General features: G+C 50.8%; 6 protein-coding genes across 6 annotated transcripts; 3 read left to right on the top strand and 3 right to left on the bottom strand.

Annotated features, from left to right (window-relative positions):
* Nucleotides 1–221: 221 nt before the first annotated feature.
* On the top strand, nt 222–1,195 carry ABOM_006503 (putative dUTPase (Dut); the record flags this gene model as incomplete). The annotated part of the gene is made up of 3 exons (XM_022533632.1): nt 222–678; nt 810–982; nt 1,109–1,195. 3 exons carry the CDS (start codon nt 222–224, stop codon nt 1,193–1,195), a joined length of 717 nt encoding a protein of 238 aa, XP_022389256.1.
* Nucleotides 1,196–1,475: 280 nt separating this feature from the next.
* ABOM_006502 (pyridoxal kinase) lies at nt 1,476–2,938 on the bottom strand (the record flags this gene model as incomplete). Its single annotated transcript, XM_022533631.1, has 5 exons — nt 1,476–2,115; nt 2,166–2,283; nt 2,334–2,545; nt 2,596–2,685; nt 2,862–2,938. The coding sequence occupies 5 exons, from the start codon at nt 2,936–2,938 to the stop codon at nt 1,476–1,478; spliced, it is 1,137 nt and encodes a 378-aa protein (XP_022389255.1).
* A 2,878-nt stretch (nt 2,939–5,816) lies between these two features.
* ABOM_006501 (uncharacterized protein) lies at nt 5,817–6,983 on the top strand (the record flags this gene model as incomplete). The annotated part of the gene is made up of 1 exon (XM_022533630.1): nt 5,817–6,983. The coding sequence occupies one exon, from the start codon at nt 5,817–5,819 to the stop codon at nt 6,981–6,983; it is 1,167 nt and encodes a 388-aa protein (XP_022389254.1).
* A 649-nt stretch (nt 6,984–7,632) lies between these two features.
* On the bottom strand, nt 7,633–9,800 carry ABOM_006500 (AFI1/MesA family protein; the record flags this gene model as incomplete). The annotated part of the gene is made up of 3 exons (XM_022533629.1): nt 7,633–9,291; nt 9,344–9,404; nt 9,457–9,800. 3 exons carry the CDS (start codon nt 9,798–9,800, stop codon nt 7,633–7,635), a joined length of 2,064 nt encoding a protein of 687 aa, XP_022389253.1.
* Nucleotides 9,801–11,267: 1,467 nt separating this feature from the next.
* On the top strand, nt 11,268–14,213 carry ABOM_006499 (mitotic check point protein (Bub2); the record flags this gene model as incomplete). The annotated part of the gene is made up of 5 exons (XM_022533628.1): nt 11,268–11,409; nt 11,484–11,780; nt 12,672–13,084; nt 13,139–13,914; nt 14,090–14,213. The coding sequence occupies 5 exons, from the start codon at nt 11,268–11,270 to the stop codon at nt 14,211–14,213; spliced, it is 1,752 nt and encodes a 583-aa protein (XP_022389238.1).
* A 939-nt stretch (nt 14,214–15,152) lies between these two features.
* On the bottom strand, nt 15,153–16,583 carry ABOM_006498 (RNA binding protein; the record flags this gene model as incomplete). The annotated part of the gene is made up of 4 exons (XM_022533627.1): nt 15,153–15,963; nt 16,047–16,242; nt 16,300–16,456; nt 16,512–16,583. The coding sequence occupies 4 exons, from the start codon at nt 16,581–16,583 to the stop codon at nt 15,153–15,155; spliced, it is 1,236 nt and encodes a 411-aa protein (XP_022389237.1).
* Nucleotides 16,584–19,701: the final 3,118 nt, after the last annotated feature.

Genomic DNA, 19,701 nt, shown 5'->3' with positions numbered 1-19,701 from the left:
GCCGTCGGTAACCTCCACAGCTGCTTGACCCCAAGTGAAATTTTCATACCTAGCTTAACTTGCACTCCTCTTTTCTACCCGGTGGGGTATTCTATTGGCTCGACCCTGTTTACATACAGTATCTTTCGTAAAACAGCATACACCCCCAAATTTGTAACCCTTGCCTCCCTCTCCTTGATTACCTAGGTTATTACTGAGCAAATGCAAACCACCCAAACACAATGCCTCCAACGCCAAGCCCATTAAACGCGCTACGCGTCTGCACGCGCATAACCACATCAATGATCCACCACCACACACCGCAACGACAAAACCACCTCAACCACCTCAAAAACCTCCTCACAACCATGACCAAAGAGACCACTCCCCCACCCGAGCAACAAACAACCACAAGAGAACCCCCCTCTCTACCGGCCTCACCCCTCGCCAAGCGCCCCAAGCCCAACACCACCACCGAAGACCAGCCCAAAATGACCAACAACACCCCCGTCACCTCCGTCTCGCAGCCTCTGCCCCCGCTGCTCATCAAGAAGCTGAACGAGGGCGGTCGCGCCCCGACTCGCGGCTCTGCCTTCGCGGCCGGATACGATGTTTATGCTGCTAAGGAGACTGTTATTCCGGCTCGGGGAAAGGCGCTGGTTGATACGGGTATTGCCATTGCTGTGCCAGAGGGGACCTGTATGTGTTTTTCTCTTCTTCTCTATTTTCCATTTCCTTCCTGGGCTTGTGTGAGCTGTTTCTTGGAAACGAGACGACCGCATACATTCAATTGAAGAGGGAACTTTCACTAATGCATGGTAACTATATAGACGGCCGTATCGCGCCCCGCAGTGGCCTCGCCGCGAAGCACTTCATCGACACCGGCGCTGGAGTCATTGATGCCGATTACCGTGGTGAGGTGAAGGTTCTCCTGTTTAACCACTCCGAGGTCGATTTCCCCGTGAAGGCTGGGGATCGTGTTGCTCAGCTTATCATTGAGAGGGTATGCTTTCCTCTTCTCTTCTTCGTTTTACTAGCCCCCCCCCCCCACCCTTCATGCTATTTGGCTTTGGTTTTATTTTGGATTATGTGGGTGTTGTTGTGGCCCGACCGCTGACGTGAGGGACAGATCTATACCCCCGAGGTTATGGTTGTGGAGGAGTTGGAGGAGAGTGTGCGCGGTGCGGGTGGCTTTGGAAGCACTGGCACTAACTAATGATGATATGATTGGTTTCGCATGGGGTGGGTTTACATATACTTGGCGTTGGTTATATAGAAAAGAATTGGATTTATTTTTATTACGCTGTTATTATTTTATATATATTTCATTTGTTTTGGGGAGGCTGTGCTGGGGGGATTATAGACTGGGATAGAGGATGTGGATTAGGTCATTAGACTTTCAAGGCCCATGGATGGTTGCAGTATGAATGCTAGCCGTACATATTTTATCATCTAGTTTCTTATCTATCGTACGTTACATAGACAGCACAGTTGATCTATTGGCTCCCCGCCGGTAAATCTTCCTTCCTCCACTCCTGCGCCTGGAACACCATCGTGGGTTCACGCAGGTACTGCACATTCCTCACCAATCTCACCTCCGCCGCTTTACTCTTGCGCAGATGCTCCCGCTTCAGCCTCTCCTCTTCACTAAGCGTCTCATCGCCCCGGGTATCAGCCGCCCGGAGCTCCGCATCGCGCGCCTCCATCGTCTTCTCGAGCACGTTGTGCATGCTCGCCAGAACCTGGATGGTCGCTCGCGCAAGAGGGAGATCCGTAGCCTTGACATCATCGGGGGACACCCAGGACTTTGTCGTGCGGAGCTGGGGGTCCGCGGCGAAGACAGCCTCCCGGAGTCGGGCGACGATCAGCGCGGCGAACATGTCGCCTGTGCCGCTGAAGTAGCAGTCCAGGGCTGGGACGTCGATGCGGAAGAGACGTGGGGAGCCGTCTGCGCGGGTCGTTGAGCCGATGACGGTCAGGCTGTCTGATGGGGTGGTCTGCGATGAGGGGGATTGGGTGAACCTGGACAGGTCGACGGAAGTGATGATTATGTGGGGGACGTTGTAGGTGGCGTGGATGGCGGTGATGGCTTCTGCTAGCGTGCTGAGGGAGGTGATTTTGATTCCGGATAGGGTTCTAACGAGGCATGAGTCACATTTCGAGGCAACAGGGCTAGTTTGACTCACTCGGCTTCGAACTGATTGGGGAGAATCAGGTCCGCGTGGTGGATGATCCTCTTGTAGGCCGGTACCACGTCATTGCTCACGTATAAGCGGCCCTGGTCGCCCATTACCGGGTCCAAGACTATGGGTCGTTAGCGAGGACGCTAGATGCGCAGCGTGGACCATGCTTACCCCAGAAGAACGAGCCAGGGTTCTTTTCAGCCTTGCGCTGCAGGTCCATGCCGATGGCCCCTACAGCCTCGACGGCTGCGGCGCTGGGCGCATAGCCGGACAGCATGACGTCAAAGTCGGTTAGATGGCTCTGGCATAGGCCCTCATAGAGTTCAGTAATCTGCTCGGCGGTTGCCTGGTGCCCTTGAATTGCCTGTAGCCGGTATGGTTGCCTGGTTGGAATCTCGTCAGTTTGCAGGCCTACTAGTAGGTACGTGTGGACAATGACTCACTGAAATGGACGGTATTCAACGCGGCAACATCGCAACCTAGTAGCTGCATGACCAGCGTTGCCATTTTGTTTCCGACATAACTGGCCTCTCATGTTAGCAATCGAGTCATGGTCTGCCCAAGTAGATGGTCATCGGGAAGCCATTGCGGGGTGATCCGGACAGGGATAGATTTCCAGATCTCAACGATGAGACACCTACCCATAGACAACCTATACGTAACAAATTAAACAAGCTGACCTTATATGGGGATCATGACCGCATTTGGCAAAAACGACTTACATGGCTTGCAACGGCAAGGACCCGGGTCTCGGGGACTAAAGAGTCGGCGGACATGATGATGGAAGAGTGGAGATGAAAAGACTCCAAGGGCTCGGTTGAAGTCAGAGAAACGGACCGTCCGTAGTAGCCGACAGATTCCCAGGACCAGAGGATTCAACGACCGGATATCACCATTCGTAAAGAGTCAGAACGAGTTCCATGTCAATGTCCATCAGTTTCTTAGTCAGTCGGGGAGAGAAAGTGGGATGCATTCCCCGGGCCTTGATTGGCTGATGTCTCCGGTTGTCGATTTGCGTCCGATATGCTTATCGGCCCGATAAGACCATATGTTGTACTAGTTTCATCTGCCACATTGTATATGCCAGTGGAGTCAACATCCTACTAGTATCTATATCGCAAATTTACTAGGGTCCTTCTATGTATGCCAACCTCGTTATAGTACGCCGAGGTGGACTGCGTTCAAATCTGTGCGAGATCTTGATACAAGGAGCAGGCCCTAACGGTAGCTGCCACAGTTAGGGCACACGTATTATATCTAAAGATCTGTTCTACTTCTTAACTAGCGTTTGGCGCTGAGACGACGTTAGTAGTCATTAACCTTTTCGCTGCCTTTGGTATAGAAACATTGCCTCCACTTGTTCAAGTCACGCCCCCAATGAGATTCGGTATTTATCAAAAGAGCAGGTCGCGATATCAACCATGTTGCTACGCCTGGAAGTCTGCTACATTCTGCCGTCGGTCGTTTGTATGCTGAACTAAAGACGATGGAGAAGAGTAAGATCTGATGAACTGACCGACTCGACTCGGCTGCAACATTGAGAGCCAAAGTGCAGACGGATTCACGTCACTTTTTGGGGTGCCAATCAGCTCCTGTGTACAGGGCGTGGCTGCCATTCAAGAGCTGCTTCAGAGGAATGCAGAGCCATATGCCACGGTCAGCTTTGGTGAATAAATGCGACACTTGGCCATCCGCTTCACAGAAAATGGTATATTCGAAACTATTCCAGAGCAGCACCGGCTGAAATGCTTTGTTCTTCTGCTCTGGGCTGGCTTAATTCAATTGAAAGTCGTAGAGGACAGTCCTTCTGCTTATGCGTTATGTGATCGTAGGATCTGGTTCGAATGGTGCGCGGCTTTGAAGGAAGCGGGTGTAGCAGGCATTGAAACTGTACTGAAAAGGGATATTTTTGAACTCCCTCATTGTGAGGGGAACGGGACCGACAACCGGATGTCAAGTGGCAAGCAACCTTTGATTGAAAAGAGCTCCGAGCTAGACGAAGAGGTGGGTAGCTGCAGTCGTACGGAGGAAGCTGAAACAAATAGTACCCCCCGAGCTCTTTTGCTCTTACCTAATCCACGTTTTCCTCTGTTGGGGGACTTCCTTTCCTTGGAATATTCCGCCCCGCTGTGACGACCATGGCTTGTTGTGCAGCGAGCTTAGCCGTAGGAAACGAGGTGCATATGGCAATTTCCGCGGAGCGCGGCCACGGGGATTTTTTAACGTGGTTGCATGTTTTGTGAAGCCTCAGAAGCTGGATATGTCCGAAGTAAAACATCGTATTGGTCAGCATGAAAATCACTGTAAATTTGCCAATCGGAACTGCATAAAAACAACCCCATCCAAATACAGTTGAGGGTATCACCTAAAATGGAACTCTGGACCGAACCATCGCAACCGAGTAGCTGGTTGTTTCGCATGCCTACTGTTCCGCACGATCTGGTATCCGCTCTTCTCCACTCTCACTCGGTTGAGTGTCGTGGACTGGTACACCGACCGGCATTAACGGGACCTCGCACGGGATAGCATAGAAGTGTGGATTCACCTCCTGCTGTGCTCTGTTTGATCAACGTGGAGAAGATCATGTAACCGAGCATGGAGTGAATGGGCTCGAAGCACTCTGGTTCTCCTAATCGATCGGATACCGGACCCGACCAAAACTTTTCTCTGCCGCCGTGGAAGCATTGGGCAACCGCCCAATGGAGGCTCTTTTGCTAATTCGAGTTGAATGAGCTGTGGAGCACGACTGGCTTGGTCCAGGAGAAACAAAGGAACGAGGATGTAGAGAGATGCAGATCCGGTGGCTGATAGGATAGGGATGGGAACTGCACCGTGCCCGGAGTGTATTTGGTGGAGAACGGCACAGACGGAGAATGAAATGCGTCCGTGGCTGTGGTTGTTGTCCAAGTATGAAAGGGTTGGCAACTTGGCACGTCCTGCAAGGATGACCTTTTTTTCGTTTTCCTTGTTCAAGTCTAGAATCAGGCAAGGAATGCACAGCACATACCGTGACTTTGCTAACCCTGACATGATCGAAGACCACTCAGGGAGACGGAATCGAGAAATTGCGTTCGCCTTCTCTGATTTTTGGTTCTCTTTTGGCTCTTTTTCTCGATTTTTCTTTCTATTTTCGTTTCTTTCTTCTTCCCAATTTTTTCCCCCTAGGTACTTAATTTTTTTTTTTTGTTCCTGTACCTAATGTAAATTTAATAGGGCACGGGGGAGCACCAATGACAAGAGCCGTCAGCTACTAAGAATAAATCCCCGTCTAGTGTCGGGTCCAGAACCATTCTTTTCCAAGGCCTTGATTCTTGTAATTCCCCTTTTCTCCTGGTCGGCGCTTTTTACCTGTCCAGTCGCTGTCGTTTTTAATAACCGTAATTAATTATAAGTCTGGGGGGCTGGAGCACGAGTGGATTTTTTACATGATAGTTCTCTCTTTAAACCTCATCTTCTCTGCAACACCACTACCACGACTTGGTCTCCTCGCTCCCAACCACCAGATGTGTGGCCAGGTACCGCGGTGATCGTTCTTACCATGCTCCTTTCATAAAATTAATCTCACCTTTCGTCTCTCTTTTTCTGTTTCTTACCGACACTCCTTTACATGCCCTTTTGTGGCAAGCCATTCGTTTACAACCACTGCCAATCGCAATGAAATTCCGATTGCATGCCATTATCCGAGCGTCGGAAAGCCGCACCATGCAGACCAGCAATGTGCGTCCTCGCCGGCGGACTCAATTGCCCAGTCTTCGCCAATTACTCCTGACCGTCATTGCGGTCCCATCCGTTGTCGCATCCGTGATCCCATCCGCCGTCCGGACAGGTCTAGATTCCACCACCGCGCTCGACCTCCCCGTTAGCGGAGAGATCGTCAGCGACGATCTTCAAGATGTATCTGATTCTCCACTCCAGGAACGTGCGGCATGGGGACCCGTCCAGGTAGACAGCAGTCTTGAAGAAGACGCAGCGCACTCGCCCATCCTCCTAGCACCCGAGGAGAACGAGCAGACCAACGACAATGCACAACCAGCACTATCCCAAAGATCGACAAGCAGCACCAGCACCAGCAGCAGTGACACGCCAACACCATTCGACAGCAATCTCTCCACGAACTTCACGTCCGAAAGCTGTCCGAAATTCTTCAAGCAGTTCCTCTCGGACTCCAAATTCGCCAACTGCTACGCCATCTCGATGCTCCTGCGGGACTCCAGCTCCTTCTTCCAGACGCTCAAGTCCGCCCCGGCCACCTCGCACGTCCTGGACCTCGCCTGTGCCGCCGACATGGACCAGTGCTCGTCCATCATGTCCGATCTTGCGTCACGCATCACCAAATCCGACGCCTGCGGCAAGGACTACGAGCTCGGCAACCCGGTCGTGACGGACGCCTACACCGACATGATCATCTACGAGCCCATGTACCGCGCCTCGTGTCTCAAGAACCCCAGCACAGGCGACTACTGCTTCGTCGATGCCGCCACCAACAGCTCCAACCCCTCCGACTACGACGTCTACTTCATCCCCTACGGCAGCGCAATCACCAACGCCCCCTACCCCACCTGCAGCAAATGTGTCCAGGCCTCCATGGACGTCTTCGGCGAATGGGCGCAGAAAAGCGGCCAGCCGCTCGCCCATTCGTATCTCCCCTCTGCCAAGGCGATTAATTCCAAATGTGGGGTCAACTTTGCGAATGCGAATATCACCGTTGCGGCGGATGGCGAGTCCTCGTCGGCGTCGTGGGCGGTGCGTCGTCCGGATGGGTTTCTCACCGCGTGTGTCGTGGCCTTGAGTATTGCGGCGAGTCTCTGGGGGTTGGTTTAGTTCCTCCCCCATTTTCTCTTGCTCGGTTTCTTTTTTTTTCCCCCGTTCGCTCCTTATTCATTCATTTTGAGCTGTAGAGAATTTGTATATTCCTCGTTTCCCCCCCCCTTCTTCTTCGGACTCTCGTTCAGGTCACGGTTATGGGTTATGACAGCGGCTGCTTCTTTCTTTTATTCCCGCTTGGTTGGATATCTCTTTCTTAATGTTTATACCTGTATTTAATTGGTGGTCTTCGAACCTCTTACAATCATTACATATTATTCCTTCAGCCGACATTCCGAGAGGTGTGTTCAACCGTATGACTTGAAGGTGTAATATTTATGTATCAATATCGACACGAAACCAAACGTAAGACGTCAAAGATCATCCTATCCCTTCGTCAAGTTCTAATATGTGCCTTGGGGCTCGTCAAGAGGTATATCCAAAACAAACGAAGAAAACATATCCAATAAACGACAAGAAGAAAATAGGGGCTATAGAACTGTCATCATCATAATGTATCCTGGAAGATTTTATGGTATCTTGGGTATAAATGGTCAAGCAGTCAAGCGGAACGATCCAAAAGAGGTATACAAGGGACTAGGGAGACAGGGCGAGGTATGACAGCCAGCTACCTCAGTCGGGGATCCGAAGAGGTGGCCAACGAGTCTCACCGTTGCCCGTCGCCCATCGCCACCCCAACTAGACTTCGGGGTTCTCCGACCCCCATTTCCGGGCCTGAGATGGGGCTCTGCGAGGCGTCTCGCTCGCGTTTTACTCGGAAAAAGGCCAATTTTGCGAACCGGTTGAGTTGATTCCAAAAGTGTTGGCCAGCAGGGTGTTTGCTGATCCGCTCCAAGAGGTCCACTGTCGCCTCGCGGACCGTCTGATCAGGGTGGAAGAGTCCCATGCTTAGGTAGAAGAGGCCGGCTTGGTTTTCCGGCGTGACTGTTAGGAGCTGGCAAATGCCAGCGTAGTCTTTGACGGCATAAGCGAAGGCGATGTAAATAGCTCCCGCTTCCGGCGGAGATAATTTTAGGGTGCGGAGTCGTTCATGGTGGTGATGAAGGTCTGGTTTGATAATCGGCCGCGTAGGATAATATATGGCTGCGATATCTTGGATGAAAGAGTAATATGAGCGCGTTGTTCGCCATCCTTCGATTCGGGAGACTGATGCCATCAGTTCGCGTTGTTTCGATATCTCGTCGGGCCAGACGTGGCCATGTCCTCGCAGTGTCGTAGGGTCCAACGGGTCCGCCTGAACCCCACTGGGGCTTTCCGGGGACAGCTCTTCATTGGGGCCGATAATATAGAGATTTGAGGCGCCATACACGGTTTCCTCAAAGGCGGAAGCAACGCGTGCGAACTTCAAGATGTAGGCACGCCATTTGGCTCGGATAGCATTTTCACCATAGCGGTTGGTAATGCTGCGCTGAACGTCTTCCATAAATAGATTATCTCCGGTAGGGTCGGAGTTCAAGTTCGAGGCATGGAGATGGTTCAATCCTTGCTGTTGAAAATACATGAGTCCTTCGGTGACCGGTGCAGGCTCAACATGACTGCTGATTTTGATTCTGCCCGTAGGGAGATCGCAGAGCACATCCCACCACTCGGGGTGGTTGGCAAACGTGGGATTAGTCACACCGGCAATGAAGCCGGGAACCTTGAGGAGATCATCAATTTTGGTCAAATCCGTGTAAGGGAACGCATGTCTGGTGAATCCACGCAGTATCCCACCGGACGCCAGTGCGCAAGCAGCAAGTACCGCCTCCGCAACCTCTCCGGAAGGGCGATTGTGGCCCAGAAACACCACCCGTTTTTGGGTTAACATCGCATTGACCAGAATAATGATGGGATGGGTATAGGGACCGCTGGTGGTAAGGTGGGGGTGGATTGGGAAAGGCTGGGGGGAGGCACTATGAGGGCCGGAGAAGGTTTGGATGAGCTTGATGAGAGAGAAATCGCCCACAACCTCCGGCCAGATCACCGTGGGTACCTTGACCGGAATAGGGATATCATTATAAACAATCCTGGACTCAAACTCATGCGTATCTCGAGGAAGCGTGTACTTAGGGGCCGGCTTTTTGGGCGAAGCCGGCGAGTCCGGGTCGGATGACTCTCCTTCCCCTTCAACTCGCTGACGGATCATCTGCTCGAACTTTTCGATAAACATATCCTTGCAGTTGCTAGCCTGCAATATCTGTCGCTCCAAGAGGGACAGCTTGGGGAGTAGAGAAAGGTCCATGGCATTCAAAGCATTGTATAACGAGGCTAGCGTTTCCAGATAAGGGTTCTTGAAATAGTCTTCCAGAGCTAGAAGAAGTAAGGGCTGTTGCCATGTTAGTCTACATCATGCGGCGTCTTGTCAGACGGTGGCCTACTTTATAGATATGGAGGAATGAGTGGCGTGTACATATAGCCATGGCCTTTACAACTGCACCTCTGCGGTCCGTTTAGTCGTGTCGCGCGCCGAGAAAAGGACCAAGGTACATACCTTTTGACTGTATGGTCTTGCTTTGTATTTACAAGATTCAAAACATACATCAACGGTGGACCCTCGCCACCCTCATCCTCGTCATCACTGCTCTCCTCTTCCTTACCAGACTCATCCTGATCCTCTTCACTGCCGCCGGCCCCGTCGCCATCATGCGATGCTCTGGACCTCTTTTTCTTCTTTTTAGCCGCCAACGAGTCGTCATCGTCCTGGTCGGCACTTGAGTCCTTGTGCAAGAAAAAGATTGTCCAGTCCTGGCTTCGGACATGAGTTTGATCCGGAAGCATCAGCTCGGCCAGCATGCTTTCGTCACCACTGATAGGGGCTGGGTACTGATGCTCCATGATGGGGCCCGGTCAATGTGAAAGGAGGCAACGAGTATGTATTCGACATGGCGCTCCGATGAATCACGAGGATATTGCGATTTACATTTTCGCTGCCTATATGCGGAGGGAACAGCGAGGTTCGGCTCATAACCACGCACGGAGGTGCCGGAGTTGCTCACGGAGCGGTTGTGAACGAACGACGGGGAGGGAGATAACCGGGGTAAGCCATTGCTCTTGGAAGAACTGGACGTCGGAAGCGAACGAGCAGCGTCATCGGATGGTCGATGAGGGAGTGTGAGACTCATTTTCCTTTCAGGAGGCAAAGAATATGGGAGGAATGTTTCGGATTAGATCGCGGGCAAATTAACGGGGCGTTTGGGGGACAATAGAGACGAGCAACAAAGAAATAACCGCATGCTCCTTGGAATTAATTGATCAACAACGACTGGATCAATTCCTCCCAAGAGACCGTCTGCGACTCGGAAGTTCAAGCTGTCATGGTCAAGTAAGGCTATTTTCGCCACGCTGAAAAGATCCCGTCGGAGGATTAGTTGACTGATCGACCATGTAATTCGTCCGATTCAGGGGGGGGGGAAAGGGGGAAGTTTGGATGAAAAGAAGCCTTAGATTTGGAGATCCACAGCGGGGAAATTCCACGGAAACACCACAATCGCCATGATCGTAGACTCAATTGCAGGCAGCAGGGACGGTCATGACGGGTGCATATCAATTGCCGCCGAAACTGTCACAACTGACTCGGACTCAACTCATGAATTTTCCAGGAATGCCTCCATGCTGCTTCTACTCCGGATTAAGCTCCCCGCACGTGCCCATGGCTCGGTCGGGCCGACATGATGCCGAAGTGTTTGTTTGCTTCGGCTTGTTTGGGGTGCTTTACTCTTCTGGGAAAGTTATTTAGCATTCTACTTTATCGTCGATATCGAATGGAACCTGCGATAAATCTGCCACCGCCACCGACCGTTGAAGTATTCCCCCGCGCCTGTTACAACGGTCGCCATCGACTAACACTTCTCTCGACACCACTGGTTGTTTGCATGTCATAGTACATATTAAATCATCCGCCCGGGGTACCTGCATCATGGTACGGATGATGTGTTTTCTCCCCCCACAGTTCCCCCATCGCCAAGCTCACCAGGTTGCGCCTAGGTCACCTCAAATACTCCCTTTAAACCGTCGCCGTTATCCTTTAGCTCCCCTCGTGCTTCTCCTTTTCGTCGTCCCTCTACGCCGAACTCGCCGCCCACAGGGATCACACCGGGGAGTTCACCCAGCCGAGGATACACCCCGGTCGTGTCTCCAAGCAAACTGAATCAATCGTATACTATTGAGCACGAAGATGCCTCACCAACTAGCAGAGAACGAATTCCCCAGCCCCGATTTTCAAGAGAGTCCCCATCCGCATCGCCGACCAGAGGAGCCAATTCACCGGATCGGTCACCGAGGGTGGGTGCCCGGTCGATGGGCATGACGGCGGGATCGTCTGATGCAGCTTCGAAACTAGCGCCGGCGCAACTCCGAGAAATCAGAGAGGCTTTTCAGGTTCTCGACCGGGATAATGACGGATCGGTGAACAAGGACGATGTCGCAGATGTGCTTGTGAACGTTGGTATGTTGCGGAGGGATCCTTCTCAAGACATGGATCTCCATATAGGGAGACACAAAGCTTACTGTGGTGAACAGGTCAAGATCCGTCTATGTTATCCGACTTCTTCCCCCCGGGGAGCTCTGAAACTATCAACTTCCCTACATTCTTGAACATCTTGTCCAGCCTACTCGCGCCGTTATCTTCGCGCCAAGAACTAGTGAATGCGCTGGCCGCCTTTGATGAGGACGACAGCGGCCAGATCAACGTGGGGGAACTTCGCGACGCTCTTTTCCACACGGCTCCGGACGACGGAGAGCTTCCGCTCACCGAACAAGAGATCAATGAGGTTCTGAATGGGTTTACGGGGCGCAGGGCTTTCGGGGCCAAGAGCAGTAAGGGTCCTGGAGGAGGAAAGCGAGGGGAGGTTTTTAGATACCCGGAATTTGTGGATGGGGTCCTGGGAGGGACCCAGAATGGACAAGCAAATGGACGGCAGGAAGCTTGACGCTTGGATTTACCGTTCAATGACTGGGTTCTGGCGTTCTCGGACTTGATGACTATTGTTTACCTATAGCTCTGGAAGCTTTATTCCGCATGTATCCATCTATTTCTAGTACTTTTTAGGTGGGACGACCCTGGATATGACGCGACGGTGCTACATGAGACGTCTCAGAGTGGCAAATTAATACGATCCTGTTTGATCAAGAGCGATTGGTATCTGAAAGTATTTTCGGTACCTGGTTTCGTTTATTTTTATTTTATTTTTATTTTATTTTATTTATTTTTGTTATTTTTATTTCCATGGGTTGGGACGAGTCAGGTTCGCGGTGGTGGTATATAGTTGCGGGACTATTTGCTGAAGGTCCACTTCAAACACCATAGCAACTGAACCAAACTCCGGCAAAAAGTAACTTAATAAAATATTTCCATTTAAATTCATTTTTAAATTATTGCTTGCAGCGCGTCGCGTGTCCCCGCATTCCACCTGGCCCCCCCGTCAAAAAGGAAAAGAAGAAGAAAAAAAGAAAAAAGAAAAAAAAAACAATCTTCTAAAATACTATACTAACTAGTAGATTCTCAGAGGGGGTTTTATTGTTCATGGACCCTCCCCCTGGTCCGCTTTGACTTGGTTCCTCGTCTTCGTCAATCCCCCCCCCCCCCCCCCCCCAAAGGACCAAGCAATAAAGATGCTTACTTAGTACCTGCGACAAGCTATGAATTTCGCCGACCCGACAAAACGACAAGACCGACAGCAACCCAACATGGCCTCCCAACCCACCCAGGCCCAACTCAACCTGGCCGCTTTGGCCGCTTCACCATCGCCGCGAACGATGCGAAGTCTGCGCAAGATCAATCCCATCAACTTCTCTCGTCCTCCCAGCTCTCCCAACCCTCAAGCGCCCGGACGTCCGCTGGGCCGGAGGAGCTTTCTCAGCCAGCTCAACTAGATTCGCCGCTGCGCCTGCGCACGCATCGTCGAGCCCGATCGAATAGCGACGCCTCAACCCGCGAGCCTCCTGCTATCGGAACCCAGCGACGATCGGCAAGGAAAACGGGCTCGGGTTTTGGCATCAAGAGATCGGTCTTGGAGACGTTGTTACGAGATGGGCCACAGCAGGGAAATGTCCGCGAGGGACTACAAGAGCTGAGATACTTGATTTTGTCGACGAGGGTAGAAGCGGATGCTGACGGCATGGTATGTTTTTCCGTCGTCCTGAGCTATAGAACAAGCTACTAACCCTAAATCCAGTCATCATATCGAGTGTACCTCTGGCTATCACTTCTGGATATACCCCCTGTTCCGACAGACGAATATCTCTCTCTCATCCACCGCGGCCGCTCACCAGCGTATACTAAAATCCGCAATGATACCTTCCGCACGCTAGCCACCGACCCCTTATTCAAACGCCGTGTTACAGAAGCAAGCCTAATCCGACTCCTCAATGCAGTAGCATGGAAGATTCACGACGCAAAGAACAAGAACAAGGCCAGAAAACCTCGTTCGTCCATGACCCGTCGGCGGGAGATGGAGCTTCTCATCAACACACCCCCTAGCATCGCCGAGGAAGAATCGAGCCCAGAAATGACTACATCGAGCAACAGCCGTAGTAGCACTATCACTAGCGACTCGGCGATCTACGTACAAGGCATGAACGTCCTCTGTGCCCCGTTCCTCTACGCCGCACGCAGTGAAGTGGAGGCCTTCGCCTTGTTCCATACGTTCGTCACCCGCGAATGTCCGGGCTATATCCGCGGCGCCATGGACGGGGTCCATCGCGGGCTCCGTCTAGTGGACCGGTGCCTTGAGATCGTTGAGCCCAAGCTTGCCTCGTATCTCTTCTCCAAGGGTATGCAGGCAGAACTCTACGCGTTCCCATCCGTGTTAACCATGTGCGCCTGTACACCACCTTTGCCTGAGGTCCTCCATCTCTGGGACTTCCTATTCGCGTACGGCCCACACCTAAACATCCTATGCATTGTTGCCCAACTCATCCGAATGAGAGATACTATTCTCGAGAGCCCAAGGTACGTCACGTCCCAGCCCTAGCAACCAAAAAGAAAAAGAAAAAAAAGAGAGAGAAAAAAGAAAAAACAATAAAAGAATAAAAGAAAACCGACCAAAACAAAACAATCTCCCCCAAAATCCAGACCCGTCACACATTGCCACCCAAATCCACCCCCATCTGACATATCATTCCAGTCCAAACAAGATTCTCCGATCCTTCCCACCCCTCGATGCCAAAGAAATCATCGCCTTAACCGTTCTGATCGTCCGGAAGATCCCCGAACCACTCTACGCCGAACTGATCGACCATGCCAAATAGATTAATTTCTTCTGCATGAGCGTGGCGTCAGCGAAGACCCTTCTTACGTGTATTATTTATGAATTTCCTATTCGGTATTTTGTCCTCTTGGTCCAGAAGAGAGAGAGGAACATTTAATAACCTGTTTCCGGGCCGCGGTAATGGCGTTATTTTTTTCCTTGGTTTTTTTCTTTCTTTCTTTTCTGATCTATTCTTTTTTTTTCACTATTTTTCCCCCCTTTTTCTTTTTTCTCATCTTTCTAATTTTCATGCCTTATGAAGATGGCATTGTATTATGACAGTATGATAGTATGATAAAGAGAGAATTTGTATTAGCTGTTAGATGAGTTATGAATGATGAAGGCATTTATTATCATATCTTCCGAGGTCCCACTCAATATAGATCTATTAGTTATAGTATATATAGTATTAGGCAGCAAGGGAGGACTAAATATAGATGCCAAGCTAGTATATTCAATATATCAGGGCATCACATACTGACCACATGGATAAAACAACAATTAACCGATTAAGTGAATATAAATATAGTCAGTCCTCTATCTGTATCCTCAACCACATCCCCCCCCCAACAACGCCCTCAACATAAGAAAAACGGACCAAAAAAAAAAAGGAAAAGAAAAGGTTAAATATAGTTAGTACTCACTATGCAAAGAAAAAAAAAAAGAGAACCCTACTATATCCCGGCCCAACTTTTCCAGATGCGTAAACTAGTACCTAGTAAAAATGGAATGATATATAAACCTGACCCTGACCCTGACCCTGCACCAACCCATCCGCCAGCCCCAGTCCCGTCCTGTTTGATGGCTAGTACGATTACCAATACGATATAGAGCAAGCCCAACCCACACCGTAAAAGAAAGATTCGAGAATAAAAGGAAGTAAAAAGTGAAAGAGAAGATCTGCTGAGAAAGCAAAGCACAGGGATAGAATCAACATCCATCAAGTAGTGATCTCCTTGCGACCAATCCCGGACCCATTCACGACTAATGGCCCCGGCTGAGATTTCGTCTGAGATGGTTCTTCAGCGGTGGGCTCTGGCTTGGTTGATTCATCGGTTGTGGGGGTGTGCTCTGGAGCGTAGGTGGTGGTGGTGGTGGTGGTGGTGGTAGTAGTAGTAGTGGGAGGTGCAGCGACGATGGTGACAGGGACTGTGGATGGGGGGGTCAGGGCGTACGATGCAGCGAAGGGCACGGCGCGGTCGATCTTGACTCTGATCTTGGCGTTGAGGAAGATGGAGTTGTTGTAGCGGGCGACGGCGCGCTTGGCTTCGTCGGCGGTGCGGAAGGTGATGCGGGCGAAGCCCTTGCAGCGGGCTGTGGTGGGGTCCAGGGGTACTTCGCAGGATTCGATGGTGCCGGCGTCTTGGAGATGCGAGTGGAGGTCGGATTGGGTGGTTGTTGCGCTGAGGTTTTGGATGAAGATTGTTCGCCGCGGGGAGGTCCGGAGGTTGCCGTTGCTCTGCGGGTGCGGGGCGTAGAAGGGGATTGCGGCGGGCGTGAAGTTGTACGTGTAGCTGTACGGCGGTTTATGGGGGGTTCGGTGGTGGGAGAGGTCCTGGAAGGCAGGCATGGGGGAGACGGGGTATGGTGGGTAGACGGTGAAGGCGAGGGGATCGCAGAAGGAGGGTGAGGGGGGAATCCCCGGCATGTGTTGCGAGAGCGGATCTGGGTAGATGGGCATGAAGGACATGACCGGGGCATGTCCGTACTCCGGAGGTGGGTATGTTGGGCTAGTCCCGGCTATCATGGGTCTTGTGGGTATCAGTATGCAGTTTGGGACGCAGGATATGCGGGAAATATAGGGGTGGGTGCGTGTGGGTGAGAGGAGGCTTACTCTGGAGATATGGGAGATGGAGGCACAGCCATGTTCTGTGAGACTCTTGGGGGTGTCGAATACCCTGCAACGTAGTCCGGCGGGATCACACAGTGTGGGCTCTTCGTTGGCCCTGCAATGGGTCGAGTGGGTGAGTTAGTCCGAGCTAGCGTAACGACTAAGCTCTGTCCTTCCCAGCCGTTGGTGGATAGTCTATCTGGGGGCTTGTTAGTTGGGACTTATGGCATCCTTTGTTGTCGCATGGAATACACACGGTAAGTCCGCCACGCTTCATCTTCGTTTTTCACGATGATCTGGCCCAGTCCGGTGGGAAACCCGTGGTGATCATCGTATACTACCGCTTGTCGGATGTGCAAAGCCGTTTGGCGTACTAGATCCTTCAGTTCTTGCCAGCGACAATGGGCTGGAATCTGTCTCTTCAGTAAGACAGCCATCTGGAACTCCGACGCGCCGCAAGACACTTACACCTTGGAGGAATAAAACGAATTCCTCATCCGACCCACGAGGTCTCGATTTTCCTTTCTGTGGTTGAGGCATGGTGCAGCTGTGGATAGGGCTATTGGATCAATTTGCCCGGGGATGTCTGCGGAGAAAAGACAATGCGCGATATCCGAGAATGCTTCAAGCTGAACCAGGTTTGGCAAAGGCTATAATACCAAGACTGTGGATTCAAATAGCAGCCTGTAAGCAATATCGGTCAACGCCCAGCGGAAATCGGATTGGTAGATGTAGAAGCGATGTGACTGGCGTGGCATGCACTTCCAACAAAATGATTGACCACAAAGTACAGGCTCGAATATCATAGAGCGTCCTGATGACCTGGCTAGAAGGCTTGAGAATACGGTCGCTTGTCCGACAAGAGGTTCCAGAGCGCGGGAATGGATCGGAAATCCAAGCTTGAGATGGTAAATCCCTCCTTTAAACATGCAAGGATCGCATGGAGGACGGAACGAAAAAGGAAAAGGAAAGAGAGAGGATTAGAACAGATCTGAATCGATCTATTCCGTGCATCCAAGGTCCCACCGGGGAGAAGGTGGGAAACGATGGCAGCAGGAATCGCAATAGTGCAACGAGGCCAGACACGGACAAAGCCGCCGATGCATCGACTGACGAATGGAGATGCGTGGCTCAGGCAGCGCAAGGGAAATGGACTGGAAATGCCTCCGGAGTGGATTGGGAACTAATGTTGAGATACGTCAATTTGCCTCCAATCTGATGGATATGATGGACGCGGATGCGCGGACCTGTTATATGTCATGCATCTATTTCAGTGGGTAGTTAAGTAAGCTACTAGTAAGAGCTATGAGAAAGGTTGAAGAAGAAAGGAAAGGGAAGAGAAGGGGAGGGAAAAGGAAAAGAAAGAGGGAATAGGGAAAAAAAAAGAAAAGAAAAGAGAGCAATGTTTGCTTCTTCTTCTTCTTCTTCTTTTTTATTATTAACATTATTTCCCCCCCTTTCGTCTTTTGTACGGTATGAATACAATTGTTGCTGCTATGAATAGTGACTTGGGCTCCCGAGGCTTCCCAAGCCGTCATGACACACCTTCCGTCTCAGACGACCAGAAAGGAACAACTCTCAGATCCTCGAGGACGCTTCGCTTGGCAATCCTGTGTTACACCGCTAGATTTCAGGGCAGCCACAACAGGGGAGTGATGGCGAAGCTGGAGAGCTCGCGAGGAAGTGGAGCATCAGCCCTGCATTTCGTTCTGCGAATGAGAAGGCAACCCGGCTGAGCGGCATCATTGTCTGTGAAATCGCATTGTGAGAGAGAAGTTGTTGAATAACCGATCATGGATCGGGTTAGACTGGGATCCTGGTGGTCAATAGCTGTCCCATTTGTGAAGATCTGCTGAGGAAGGAATTCACAGGAATTAAGGGCGAAGACACAGTCACAAAGAAAGAACAGAGCGCGAGCAACGGGGATTGGAAGAGATCGAAATGCATCCCAGAGTTCACGGCCAGCATTGCTTTTTGGCTTGTCTTCTGATTTGGCATTTGATTCAGCCGGCAAAAAGCGATCAACAGCATTGGTCGATGAAGATGGAGACCCCAAGATGATGCATCATCTTTCTCTGATAAGCCGCACTCTTGTCTGACATGACAAACCCACCCCCCTCCAAACCAAGACATTAGTACCTGAGCTATAACTTTTTCTCTTTTCTGTTGACATTTAAAATTTAGAGTCGTCTTGTCAGATCCATCGACGCGGAGGGTGAATCTGGTTGAGAAAAGAGTTCTCAGTTGCTCCCTTGATTAACAGCGTTCCGATTTCGCGCTGATCCCGATCACGTCCGCATATGAGGCATCCATTAATTGCTCACCACCGCCCAGCTGTGATCCATGACTGCATATTAGGCGAATGATGGCTGGTCACCGCCAGTACGACAAGATGTCGCGATGTAGGGAGTAAGGTGGTTCAGTAACCGAGCGCTACGGAACAGTTTCGCTGAAACTCATGATTGACAATCGCGACGTTCTAAAGACCGCGCGCACCCCAACAAAAGAGGGCAAAGACTGAATGAAAGGTGCCTGAGCGATAGAAGAGGGACAATTATGATGCGTCGAGTCTAGCTGAAAGTGGTTATTCAATACTCTGACTAACCCTTTTTTTTTCTTCCTCTTCTTATTCTTCTTAGTTTGTTCCGCTCCTGTCACTTTTCAATGAAATAGAATATTCTCCGTCTCAAAACGTACGAGTCAGCAACGGAACACCAAAGTAACTTAGGCTTAGCGTCCATCTCAATCGAAAAAAAGAAAAAGAAAAGAAAACTGCGGCATTCAACTAAAAATCGATAGTTTGACGATCGATCGATAGCCGACCACCATCGTCTACCCGGTACCGTGGTTCTGGTATGATCTTCCACTAGCGACTATTGCTTCGACTGGAGACTGAGATGGAGAGGTACTAGTAGTACAGTCATCATACATCCCATAGTTATCCGCCAAATACCCACGCCTCGTAATAGCTGGTCACCGACCCTGAGTCATGTCCCTGTCCATGTCCATCGCTCGCGTGGATCTCGTATAGCAAACGAGACTAGTCGGCAATAGACTTTCGGCAGGCCAGTACCGGAGGTTTTGCTTTTTTTTTTTTTTTTTTTTTTTTGGCGCTGAGAGAGCCTGCTGACTGGTTTGGGATTGACTACCGAGCGCGTTAGTGTGCCCGGTTGTTTCTGGAATGTATCTAGAATTTAGGGATGCTTTATTATGCACTTTACTCAACCTACTTGATCCTCTGGTGAGACTGATGCTCGGCTCCGAAGTACTCTCCTCGTGCAGTAGAAGCTTTTGATCTCCCCAGCAAGGGCTGGGAATTGAATTACCGAAAGCTATCTGGATTCGCCCACCGTGTCCATGGAAAGACTTCGCGGGGATGGAGAGCAGACCCATGGAATGCTCGCAGGGCAAAGGTTTATGTCAACTGTCATTGTTTGATCCATTCGCCAGAACCTCAACTCACGAAACATCCATGATTTCACCATTACTTCAGCGATATAGAGTGAGTTACTTTCTCTGGGGCGTTGGGTAGCAATCACAAGATCGACAGCCTGAGGATGGCGAAGGAACGGGCGACCACCAGATGTAAAAGAAAAAAAAAAAAACCCAAACATCCATAACTCGGGCCTACACTGGGCAACATCAATGATCGAGTCCC

Source organism: Aspergillus bombycis, assembly GCF_001792695.1.
Source record: "Aspergillus bombycis strain NRRL26010 chromosome Unknown contig00041, whole genome shotgun sequence".
NCBI lineage: Eukaryota > Fungi > Ascomycota > Eurotiomycetes > Eurotiales > Aspergillaceae > Aspergillus > Aspergillus bombycis.
The sequence above is the reverse complement of the archived record's forward strand: the minus strand, read 5'-3'. Positions and strand labels throughout refer to the sequence as shown.